The sequence below is a fragment of the Macaca thibetana genome, chromosome 5, assembly GCF_024542745.1.
Source record: "Macaca thibetana thibetana isolate TM-01 chromosome 5, ASM2454274v1, whole genome shotgun sequence".
Lineage (NCBI taxonomy): Eukaryota > Metazoa > Chordata > Mammalia > Primates > Cercopithecidae > Macaca > Macaca thibetana.
In genome coordinates this window covers 36163463-36176537 of record NC_065582.1, presented here as the reverse complement: position 1 = coordinate 36176537, position 13075 = coordinate 36163463, and the positions used below count along the sequence as shown (strand labels likewise).

The following is a 13075-nucleotide window of genomic DNA, read 5'->3' as shown; positions in this document are numbered from 1 at the left end:
CCACATAAAGCTGAAATATAGCTGGGGCAAGCCCACTTCATGAGCACCAGCCTCTTTGCATGAGTTCCCCTGAGCCCCATGGGGGTGACTCAGACAGCCCAAATGGATGCCACACACAGTGGGTTGTGCTACAGGAGAAGAACCCTGAGCTTTGGGATGCCAAAGCTTTTATAATAGGCAACAAGCATGTCTGCCCTTTGCTCCAGAAAGAGACACTACATGTTCCAAGGCTTTTGCTTAGCAAACATCTATGAAAAGATAGTCCAGGAGAAAGGTTGTCAATGCCTCTGCTTACAAGATGTGTAGAAATGGGAGAAATCCCTAGAGCCTTGTGTCGGAGAAGTCACTCTGTTCAAAACCTTCCAGTAGCTTCAAAGTAAATGCCTAAATTCTTCAAGGGGCCCACAGGCTCTCTCTTCTCTGCTCCCAATCAGCTCTCTATGGCCTCATCCCCTACTCTTTCCCTTTCCCCTCTCCTTCCTGGCTACACTGGTATCCTTGCTGTTTGAACTCCCCAGGCACACCTTGCTTCAGGGCTTTTGTGTACTGTTTCTGCTGCCTGGAATGCACTTCCCTGTACCCACTGGGCTCACTTCCTCACGTCAGTCACGTCTTTGAGGAGCTGTTTTCTCACTGAGGCCTTTGACCATCCTATCTTAAATCATTGTATTTGGCCAGGCGTGGTGGCTCACGCCTGTAATCCCAACGCTTTGGGAGGCCGAGGCGGGCGGATCAGTTGAGGCCAGGAGTTTGAGACCATCCTGGCCAACATGGTGAAACCCCATCTCTACTAAAAATACAAAAATTAGCTGGGTGTGGTGGTGTGTGCCTATAGTCCCAGCTACTCAGGAGGCTGAGGCATGAGAATCACTTGAACCTGGGAGGTAAAGGTTGCAGTGAGCCAAGATGGCACCACTGCACTCCAGCCTGGGTGACAGAGCGAGACCATCTCAAAAAAAAAAAAAAAAAAAAAAAAATGCTGTATTTGCCGTCACAGCGCATACATTATCTGCCATGCTATACTTCGTTTGTTGTTTGTCTTTGCTCACTTGAATATAATTTGTTCTCTGCTGTATCCTCAGTATCTCTAATGGGGTCCTGCAGAAAGTAGTTCCTTAAATGTTTGTTACGTGAATCTCATCTTCTTATCCAGGTCAAGAGACAACGGACACTGTCTGAAGAAACAGTCAAAACAATATGCCGTATTTCAGAATTATATCCTGAAATTATATCCCAAAAGGAGTCAGTCAGCATGTGTGGGTGACATCAGGGAGTGTTTTCTGGAGGGAAGAGCAGGCACAGGAAGGGTAGGATGAGGGCCAGGTGAGGATAGGGTGGACTCAGGCCTTGTTCTCTTCCGTAGGTCTTTACTCACCTGGAGACCTGTGGCCCACTCTGCCGGTATGTGTGACAAGCAGCTTAAACTGCACCCTGGAGAACGGCATGCCTTGTGTGATTCAGGAGCCGGCCCCGGTTCATAATAGGTATAGCTTCACTTCTCTGATTGGTGCCTTGCTTAGTCTAAGGGCTTGCAGTTGGAATTTGAGTTCAATTTCTTGGGGTTTCCTTACAAAAATGAGGGCTAGGCTTCTTCCTCGGTGTACTTTAGCTGTGCGTTTCCTTCTGCCTTTTAGAGTTGCACTGGGACTAAACCAGTCTTTGAGAGAAAGATGAAAGGAAATAAAAGGAATAAAGCTGGTGACTGTCTTATTTTTAAAAAATTGAAAAGATGATTTATTCATGTATTAGAGGCAGATTTGGAAAAAACACTCCTAATTCCTAACTCCTAGCGGAGCAAAGCTGTTCATTTTTCTGTGGCATTATTCTTGAACACACTTACCATTGTATTTATTTGTTTATTTATTTTTTAGAGGCAGAGTCTTGCTCTGTCGCCCAGGCTGGAGTGCAGTGGTGCAGTTATCACTCACTGCAGCCTTGAACTCCTAGGTTCAAGCAATTCTCCCGCCTCAGCCTCTCAAGTAACTAGGGCTACAGGTGTGTGCCACCATGCTGGGCTAATTTTTAATTTTTTTTTTTTTTTTTTTTGTAGAGATAGGATCTTGCTTTGTTGCCTAGGCTGGTCTTGAACTCTTGGTCTCAAGCTGTCCTCCTGCCTTGGCCTCCCAAAGTGTTGGTATTATAGGCAGAAGCCACCACACCTGGCCCACATTTAAAGTTTTAAAAGATCAAATAATTTGAGTATTGAAAAATGTTGCACAATGGCAGTTTCTCAAATTTGCTATCTGTTGATACGTCATTCAGTTCAGGAGTCTTAAGAAAATGTTAGATATTTAATCACAGAATCCATTTGATGATTTTCTTGGTTCAGCTTATTACAATAGTATTTCCTAACTCATTTCTATAATAAGAATCTAGGTTGCAGTAGGGTTGCAGTATAATGAAGTATAGTCTTTATAGTTATGACTTCTCTAAGATGAATGTTGGTCTTGCTCTGAGTGGACATTTTTAATAGAACATGTTTAAGTCCTTCAGATGTGCACAAAGACACTCAAAGGTATTCGAGCAGTTCTTTCACAGTGCTGATAAAGCCACGGCTCTCTATTCTGTCTCTAGACTTAACAAGCATGGTTAAAAACAAGTGTGCTCCTAGTCCAGCCATTCATCCTGCAGATGATGTGTCATTAGTGATGAGCATTTAGCAAGCCTTTGATTCTGTGACTTGAGAAAGTACATCTTTTATTTTCCAAAACTGGGGAATTCACAGTGATTAGGATGCTAGGCAGTAAAATCATTTTCTGTTTTCTTTACTTGATGTCTTGACATCCTGTTTCTGAAACTAGACCGCTTGCTTTTTTGGCAGTTTCATTGATTGGAATGCAACATGCGAAGGCCAGTTTTCCAGCGCATACTGTCCATTGGAACTGAACGATTACAATGCCTTTCCAGAAGGTACGGGCTCTTTAGACAATTCCAATGCCATTCTTTTATTCTTAGAAGGTCAAAGCAGGAAGTGTGTGGACTTAGAAGAATGTACCTTTTAACAGTGAGCAGACTTTGAGAATGAGCTTGCAGTAGACTGTCGAATGGCTTCATGTGGATCCAATTGTGTACTGATGCCATGTCTAATTTTATATGACCCTCAAAAAGCCCTCAATTTTGGGTGTTTGGGGGCTTCAACAATAACCCTAATCCATTTAGTCCTTCCAGTTAGGTAGAACTAGGTAATTTGGATCCATGTAGATGTAACATTGTTGGTTATCCATTGGGAGGCTGGAGCTTTAGCTGCTTGCTCTTCTCTTTAGGCAGTCAATTCCCATGTGAAAGAGAAACATTGGCCTGCATCCTATTATGTCCTTTACTTCTCTGCCCATGGGTGGTGCTGCAGAAGGAAGGAAAGGAGCTTGGAGGGGAAATTGTGGGAAATTGCAGATGCTTGGGCTCAGGCATCTGTAATAATAAAAAAATGAGAGCTGTAGGATTTCCCTGGTCAACTGGAAAATACTCTATTGTGCACTACTGTTGGATCATGGTTTCTTATACTGGAGCTGCCTTTTCAGGGAAGGGATGTATCATTCTTACCTAGATTTTGATGCATGCATTGCCCCATGCTAACCACAAGGGGGTGCTTCGGGAATGTTATTATGGTTGTGAGGGTCTGTGTTCATTACGTTTGATGATACCTAAGGAGTCCTTGGTTTTGGATTGCTGTATCAGCCCATATGATATATGTGTAGGTGGCTGAGGTTGGCATGACAGGTAATAAAAACATTTTAAAGACTGGCAAGAACCTTGACACTATTTAGATCTCTAGTAGTATTTTAATGTATTTTGTGTAATAGAAAGATTCCCATCAAGTGATCAAATAGAGAAAAACAAGCCCGGAGGAAGACCTTCCACGTTGAGGGCTTCCCAGGTTGTGTGAGAAACAGTTTTAATCTTGAAAATGATGTTGCAACAACTCTCCTGGTCCACACAGACCAAGTATTTATGTCTGTAACTTGTCAGTAGTATGGTGAGGCCTCGAAAGCTTTTTTGCCTGAGAGCGAGAATTCAGTTCTCAATGAAAATGTTTACCTGTGATGATATTCTCCCGTTCTTTGTAGAAAACATGAACTATGCCAATGGCTTCCCTTGTCCTGCAGATGTTCAGGCAGACTTTATTGATCACAACTCTCAGTCTACCTGGAACACCCCACCCAACATGCCTGCTGCCTGGGGACATGCCAGTTTCATCAGCTCTCCAGTGAGTGTTGCGCATCCTGTGCTGTGAAGCGCTGGGCAGCCCTGAATTGTTTCCAGTGCTTCCTTAATCCTGGTCTCAGCTAGCTTTAGCGTTGGGTTCGGACCAGCCAAAGCCTGGCTTGCTTCTTTTAGATCGCAGAAGCCAGGGCTGGCCCCCCTCTGAAGGAAACCGACGTGTAATAATCAGATGGGTGGGATCTCGCAGACATTGACATTCTGGCCACCCCAAATGAAAAAACATCCCCAAATACACCAAGCAATGGCCCTTTGTAGATAAAATTGAACATGGGCCAGCCCTCTGTGCGACACAGCTGTCTTTATGTGGACTCACTGATCTTCACTGATAAGAGATGAAAGTCCCAGGAAGGTCACTGGGTGGTCAGGGTCCCAGAGCTCCCTGCCTGTGAGCACACCCTCCCTGCTCAGAAGCCCAACGGCTTCTCCTTTCACATCCGCTTGACATTTGTTTTTGTTTTTTTCCAGATAAAGGGTATTTGGCCTGTGGGTTCTTCCCTGGGTTGCAAATAAGTTTATCCCATTAGATGAGGGTTTCACAATCTTCCCTTTGAGAAAACATGGAGTTAAAGCACCCAGATTTAAATTGAGAGTAGTCTAATAACTTCCAAGTAACTTAATACCATTGTAGTATTCACTGCTGTGTATTCACCTTTCTAAGGCTTTTTTTTTTTTTTTAACTTATTTTACCTCCCTCATTTACACTTCAGCCCTACCTCACAAGCACCCGAAGCTTGTCTCCAATGTCTGGACTTTTTGGTTCCATCTGGGCCCCGCAAAGTGACGTGTATGAAAATTGCTGCCCCATCAACCCCACCACGGAACATTCGACCCACATGGAAAACCAAGCGGTTGTGTGCAAGGATTACTACCCGGGGTTCAACCCGTTTCGCGCCTATATGAACCTGGACATATGGACTACCACAGCAAATAGGAATGCAAATTTCCCACTGTCTAGAGACTCGAGTTACTGTGGGAATGTGTGAAAATAATTGGAGTTTTAAACAATGTGAATAAAGAGGCTTGTGTTTTGATTACTAGTGTAAACTGGTTATTGAGATAGATTATGACATTGGTGGATTTTTGGCACTTTTATATGAAAATAAATTTTTTAATGAAATCTGGGTGCTCTATTTTTTTTTAACTTCATAAATCAGTGGTAAAAGCAAAGCATCCATATGTCAGAACTTTCAAAAGTCAAGAAGTGTGTCAGACATGCCAAATGTTTTAAATCTGAACAAGCGGGACTTCTTTTTTTTTTTTTTTTTTTTTTGAGACAGAGTCTCGCTCTGTGGCCCAGGCTGGAGTGCAGTGGTGCGATCTTAGCTCACTGCATCTGCCTCCCGGGTTCAAGCAATTCTCCTGCCTCAGCCTCCCGAGTAGCTGGGACTACAGACACGCGTGTGCTACCACATCCAGTTAATAGAGATTTTCAGTAGAGACGGGGTTTCACCATGTTGGTCAGGCTGGTCTCGAACTCCTAAACAAGGGAGACTTCTAAGAAGGTAGGAGTTGAGCAAGAAATGGCTGCTATGGTTTTCCTCCCCTTGAGCATCACAACCATCTGAGGAGCTTTCAAAAAATGAACTTGCTCAGCAGTTGAGAACTGCTGGAAAACCCAGCTTAACAAGTTGCTTGGCTTGGGCGGACTCTGCTTGGGGTGCGCGGGGGATTCTTTCCAGTCCTGGTGTGTTGCTGGGATGAAGCAGAGAGCCCTAGAGCTGTTCTCTCCATCCCACTTATGGCAAGGGCTGTTCCTCTGTCAGGCCAGTGCTTGGGGGCAATGACAGCAGCAGAAACATTCTGGTAAGTGTGTGGTTTCCGTCCCAGTGAGCAGGCTAACCCTGAATGTAGGAACTTAGGGGAGGTTAGGTGGCTGATGCATGTTTTCCAGACCAGTTTGTATCTGCTTGTCATTGATCTTAGAAGTCCATATTATGGTGGAATTATCTATTTGCATGTGTAAACTTTGAATATGTTTTTAACTTTTAATAAAAAGTTATTTTTACATTTTGTTTTGTCTTTATATTAGAAGTTCAGTAGGCGTGATTTGTGAGTGGAATGCAGGGTTTGCTTGCTTTGAGTTTACTTCTCTTTGCTGTGGTTGTGTGGAGGCCTGAGACAAGTGTCTTGTAAGCTTGGGGCTGCCCTTCTGCACGGAGAGCCTCCAGGCATGTACTGCCTCTAGAAAGTCCTGTTGCCAGGTTAGAATCCTGATCTGCATGAAGCAGACACTCCCCTCCCCCACCCCCAGTATTGAATAACATTAAAAATAATTAGGTTCTAGGCATATAGCCAAAAGAATTGAAAGCAAGGACTTAGATATTTTCACACCCAGGTTGATGGCAGCATTATTCACAATAGCCAAAAGGTAGAAACAGCCCAGATACCCATTAACAGGTAATGAACAAAGTGTAATGTGTCCATACAAAGGAGTAACATTCTGCCCTAAAAGAGAATCAAATTCTGATACATGCTACACTATGGATGTACCTTGAAAACATTATGTAAGTGTACTAAGCCAGACACAAAAGGACAAATAATACGTGATCCCACTTCTATGAGGGATCTAAAGTCAAATTCAGAGACAAAGAACAGTGGTTGGCAGGGGCCGGGGGAGGAGCGAATGGGGAGTTACCGCTTGATGGGTGCAGAGTATGTTTGAGATAATATCAACATGAAGTTCTGCAGATGGATGGTGGTGAGGTCTCCCATTCCTACTAGAGAGAGTGAGACATTAGATGTTATTCTGCTTCGGTCCTATTGTTGTATTTGATTTTTCTACTTTCATCAATCCTCATTTCCCTACCAGGAAAATATGAGAAAGCAAAATAAGATTTTATTGTACTATATATACAAAGGAAAGCAAAAATCTCCACTTTTATTGGAATGTTATCTTTAGCCCTGAGACTAAAATAATAGGGAAACTGTAAGTTTTTTTATTGAAAAACATTTACTGGGTACCTCCTAGGAGCTGTCCCCGGGACCGTAGATACAGCAGAGAGCAAGACAGACACGGTCCTGCTGCCAGGTCACATTCCAGAAGGGGAAGGTTAGGGAAGAAAAGGTTCAAACAATATTTCAGATACTGATGCATGCTGTGAGTGCAACGAAATGGTGATGTGATGAACTGGGGGAGGCGGCAGCCGGTCCTTCTGAGTGGTCAGGGAAAGTCTCTGTGAAGAGGTACATTTGAGGTAAAAGCTTGAATAGAAAGAAAGCCAGAGGCCAAGCACGGTGGTTCACACCTATAATCCCAGCACTTTGGGAGGACAAGACGCACAGATCACCTGAGGTCAGGAGTTTGAGACCAGCCTGGCCAACATGGTGAAACCCCTTCTCTACTAAAAATACAGAAATTAGCTGGGCATGGTGGCAGGCACCTGTAATCCCAGCTACTTGGGAGGCTGAGGCAGGTGGATTGCTTGAACCCAGGAGGCAGATGTTGCAGTGAGCCGAAACAGCACCACTGCACTCCGGCCTGGACAACACAGCAAGACTGTCTCAAAAGAAAAAAAAAAAGCCAGTGTGCCAAGATCCCTGGGCAAAACTTCCCTGCAGAGCAAACAGCAAGTGCAAAGGCTCTGAGGCAGGAGGCCACAGTGGAAGGAGGTGAGGCTGAACAGGCAGGCAGAGGCTACCTTTATAAAGCCTTATAGCCACCAAAAAGAGGATGGGTTTTACTCAAAGTGCAATTAGGAGCCATCGGAGCATTTCTTTTTTTTTTTTTTTTTTGAGACAGAGTCTCACTCTGTTGCCCCGGCTGGAGTGCAGTGGCGTGATCTCGGCTCACTGCAAGCTCCACCTCCCCGGTTCATGCCATTCTTCTGCCTCGGCCTCCCGATTAGCTGGGACTACAGGCACCTGCCACTACACCCGGCTAATTTTTTTTTGTATTTTTAGCAGAGACGGGGTTTCACCGTGTTAGCCAGGATGGTCTCAATATCCTGACCTCGTGATCCGCCCGCCTCGGCCTCCCAAAGTGCTGGGATTACAGGCGTGAGCCACCGCGCCCAGCCTGCATTTCTTATTTTTTGAGACAGGATCTCACACTGTCACCACGGCTGGAGTACAGTGGCACAATCATGGTTCACTGCAGCCTTGAGCTCCTGGGCTCAAGTGATCTTCCCACCTCAGACCCTGAGAGTAGCTGGGACTACAGGTATGCACCAACCATGCCCAGCTAAGAGACTGGGTTTCACCAAGTTGTTCAGGCTGGTCTTGAACTCCTGGCCTCAAGTGATCAGCCCGCCTTGGCCTCCCAAAGTGCTGGGATTACAGGTGTGAGCTATCGAGCCCAGCCCACTGGAGCTTTTTAAGTGAGAAAGAATGTTATCTGACTTAAATTTTTTGAAAGTCAGGTGGCAGTTGAGTGGAGAAAGGATTCTGGGAGTTCAGGAGTAACGTAACACCAAATCAGGGTCAGCTGCAACTGTGGAGATGCTGGAGGGTGGACTTGTTACATGTGCACATTCAGGCTGGCGAGGTGGGGTTGATGGGGAGTAGGAAGGCAAGAAATCCTGGTGGGGCCTTGAGACCTGGGTCCTGGACTGAGAGAAAGCTCCTCTGAGGAGGATCTGGTGGGAGGCAGGGGATGGAGAATTGTGGCTGGACATGTTCCGTGTGAAAGGCCCAACATATCCATGTGGAGAGGCAGTCAGGCAGTCCATCCACAAACCTGAAGCTCTGTGAAGTTCCGGGCTGGAGACATCCATGGGGCGCCTTCGGTCTGTTGACAGTGTCTAAAGCGAGGGAGGGAGGGAGCCTCGTGGGGAGGAGCAGCTGGGGGCCCAGTGTTGAGAGGCGGGGCAAAAGAGGCAGCTGCGGGAGTTAGGAAGGAAGACTCGCTGATGAGGGAGCAGAAGCTGTGAAGGGCAGGGAGAGGTCACGTGTGTTGGTGCCACAGACCGAGTCATGTGGACAAGGAGAGGGTGTGCATGCTGGGGTGGTGTCGGTGGCTGGCGTCCTTGCAGCCAGTCCAGCTGGAGTAAGTGGAAGAGAGGACAGAAGTTGAGATGGATGCAGAGGTGGCCAACTGTAAAGGGAGCTGCAAAGGGCAGTCACTGGAGGGGATGTGAAGCTGGCGGTGGGCGACTGCTGGGGGCTGGGAACCAAGGCTCAAGCTGAGGCCTAAGCATGAACTGGAGCAGGAACGCTTCACCCTTTGGAACGCATGTGGACAAGAATGCGAGCAGCTGGACTTCATGATGGGAAGAGAAGCTTCAGCTGCGTGCATGCTTCTCAGCTTGCAGACTGGATTTTTCTGCCTCCCCTGTACCCACGTGGGACTGCGTTGCACATGAGCAGAAGTGATAGGTCAACTGTAAGGAAGGGTTGTGCTCTTCCCTGTCCCTGTCTCCACTGGGAGAAATACTCAGCAGACTGGGTGCTGATGAGGACAACACACTAGGGCCTTGCTAAAAGAGTGGTCTGTCCACTGCTTTGACTTTATCCCAGGGCCTGTTGGAAACGCAGATTTACTGCACCCGAATTCTCATTTCGGCAAGCTCCTCAGGTAATATGTATGCACATCGAAGCCTAAGGAGCATTGCCATAGTGGGAGGATCAGCAGATTATGGCCTGTGGCCTGCTTTTTGAATAAAATTATATTAGAACACAAACATTCAATTACCCGCAAATACAGAGTTTTGACAGGCACAGCCTAAAATAATGACTCTCTGGTCCTTTACGGAAATTTTGCCGACACCTGCTCCAGGGTATGGAAGAGCAACAAGGTAAGTGCCTGGGCCTCCTAAACCGTAGAAGCCCCTGCCATTCTAAGCCCTGGGCTCCTGCCCCGGGGACTGTGAAATGGAAGAGAAATAGAGTGTCTTGTTTCAACTACTACTGTTGGAGATCTGTGTTGCAGTATCACAACTAATACAGCCTTGCCTGCTTGTCTGAGTGTTGTCTCTAGTACCCGTGGTGCTATCTGGTGTACAGTAGTGTGTATGTGAAAGAAAAAGTATGGGAAAGGATACAATTACCTAGTGGTTAAAGAAGCGAGTCTTTTTTTCTGAGAAAGAGTCTCACTGTTGCCCAGGGTGGAGTGTAGTAGCGTGATCATGGCTCACTGCAGCCTCCAGCTCCTGGGCTTAAGTGATCTTCCCACCTCAGCCTCCCAAGTAGATGGGACTACAGGTGCAAGCCACCACGCCCGGCTAATTTTTAATTTTTGTATTTTTTGTAGATACGGGGTTTTGCCATGTTGCCAGGCTGGTCTTGAACTCCTGGGCTCAAGTGATCTGCTCTCCTCAGCCTCTCAAAGTGTTGGGATTACAGGCGTGAGCCGCCATGCCTGGCCAGAAGTGAGTTTTAATTACTAGAGAATATTTCAATTATCCTGTGGTTGCGAGACAAAGTACCACAGGCAAAGACAGGAAAAAAAATTTTACTGCAGTCTTTACGATGTGAACTTTCACACACCAGTCTCCACATATAGACATCCACGTGATGATTATTACACACTGGATTATGCTCACGCTGGGGGAAACGAAAACCACCTGAGTAATAAAGGAGGCAGCGGAGAAAACCGCTGCTGGTTTCTAGAACTTTCCATTTTAGTAGAGGTTCCATTAAACAGCATATTCTTTGGGGCCAGGCTGCCTGGATTCTAACAGTTTCACCACATAACTAACCTCTCCATGCCTCAGTTTCCTCCTCTGTGAAATGGGGATGATAACAGCAACATAACTCATGCAGTTGTGAAGTTTAACGAATTAGTGTTTGGATAGTGTTTGGCACATAGCACCCCTAATTGACTACTCACTGAAACTGACCAAATTTTCCCATAAGCAGGGTGCCCATAGAACTGAAGCTTGAGAACTTACAATGAAGCGCACCTGCTACCTGCTGACCTACTCTTCTTCCTTACTCCTCCCTAATTCCCATTTCCCTGCAGTGGTTACAAGGAGACCCTAGACTCCTCATTCAACCGTCTGCTGCCTGTTAACCAACTCATCTCCCTTGCCCCACCTGTTTTCCTTCCTTGCTATATAAATCCTTAACTTCAGGCCTGGGGAAGGAACGGATTGGAGGTTTGGCTTCTGTCTCTTCAGCTGACATCACCCGTAATGTAATAAAACCTTCTTCCCTAGCAACACTTGTCATCTCAGTGACTGGCTATCTGTTTGGTGAGCAACGGGGCCTAGACTGAACTCTGGGTGTTTCAGTAACATTATTATTCCATATAATTGCTATCATCAATTTAAATGAAAGAACATGAAACAACAGGAAAAATATAAAATTGGGCCTCAGGACTGGTGGGGGCAAGCGAGGCAGGCACTTTTATACATGGTGGGATGGGATTATAAATTGGTTGTTTGGCCGTATATGTAGTGCACCTTAAAACCTTCTAGCAATTCTAAGGAAAACAGCAAAAGATATGCACAAAACTTAGGTATTAGTGTGTGTGTGTTTTTTAATGCATTCATTATTGTAACCAACTTTCTCCCAAAATAGATTTATAGCATTTAATAATTAAAACACATACGACAAAAACATTGTGTAGATATAAACATATTTTAAAAAATTTACTAGTAAGTATGAAAATCAAAAACAATTCCTAAGGTGTCATTTTATTTTCCCTCCATTACTGGCTCTTTCCCCATTTGGAAGCTTCCTTTATGTTTTTTAAAGCTGAGCAAGGATGACATGTGTTCATGTATATTATACAATGTAAAGAACAAAACTGGCTGTGTAGTAGCTCACACCTGTAATTCCAGTGTTTTGGGAGGCCAAGGTGGGAGGATAACTTAAGGCCAGGAGTTTGAGACCAGCCTGGGCAACATAGTGAGACCCTGTCTCTACAAAAAAAAAAGAAAAAAAGGAAACCAAAACAAGGCCACATTGATTGGGCACTCTGGACAGAAAAAAAGTGATTGTACTGACATGTAATTGATATGTATGCTTGACAAAAAAAAAAAGATTCCATTTTTCATGACTTTCTTTTTAATGCTCTACATGATTCTTTGCATGGCTTTCAGAGCACAATGATCATGTCTACTTGATTTTCTTCAAAAATTAAGATAAAAATCTTTTACTTGAGAGGGTGACGTGGGAGGATTGCTTGAGGCCAGTAGTTGGAGACCAGCCTGGGAAACATAGGGAGACTTTGTCTCTATAAAAAATAAAAAATAAAAAGAGAAAGCTCTTAAGACTTCACTCAGTAGGTTTTCCTACCAAAATAACTGGTTACTGATGGTTTCATGCAGTTCACGAAATTAACTGACGATTTTAGTTGCAGCTTTTATCTTTCTGAATTCTGCCACTCATGTCTCTGCTTTCACTTCCTGTATCCACAATCTGACTGTGACATGTGATTATTAAAGATATAATCTATGTTGCCCCCTAGTGATTAATATGAACATAGGAAAAGTCCTGTAGACTTCCTCAGCTGTTCAGAGCTGTGGGGGCTTCTTATCATGCAGGATCTACCTGCTAGTTTCCATTATTTTATTGTTTAAGTCCTTTAATAGCTTGAGTTTTTACATTTTATTATATTACACAAGTCCAAGCTAAACTGTTTATTCTATGTAAAAGACAAGCAAGCAAAAGCAAACCAAGAAAACATTATAATCAATAAAATATTATCAAACAAGAAAAAGAAATACACCTCCTTTTAAAATTTATTTCTAGCTCTATTTTTGTGGACTGTTTTTAACCAGAGAAATAACCTAAATGCATGGTCTATTAAAAGTTAATTGACCAGGCGTGGTGGCTTACACTTGTAATCCCAGCACTTTGGAAGGCTGAGGCAGGCAGATCACTTGAGGTCAGGAGTTTGAGACCATCCTGGACAACATAGTGAAACCTCATCTCTACTAAAATACAAAAATTAGTTGACTGTGGTGATGCG

General features: G+C 44.6%; 1 protein-coding gene across 5 annotated transcripts in view; it reads left to right on the top strand.

Annotated features, from left to right (window-relative positions):
• Positions 1-5338, top strand: part of TMEM131L (transmembrane 131 like) — a 170537-nt gene extending 165199 nt beyond the window's left edge. For all 5 annotated transcript variants that reach the window (XM_050791996.1, XM_050791997.1, XM_050791994.1 and 2 more), the window contains 4 exons: positions 1364-1484; positions 2822-2910; positions 4065-4204; positions 4929-5338. In XM_050791996.1, the coding sequence (XP_050647953.1) occupies positions 1364-1484; positions 2822-2910; positions 4065-4204; positions 4929-5204 (626 nt within the window). In that variant the 3' untranslated portion in view covers positions 5205-5338. The remainder of the gene's footprint in view (positions 1-1363; positions 1485-2821; positions 2911-4064; positions 4205-4928) is intronic.
• The last annotated feature ends 7737 nt before the right edge of the window (positions 5339-13075 follow it).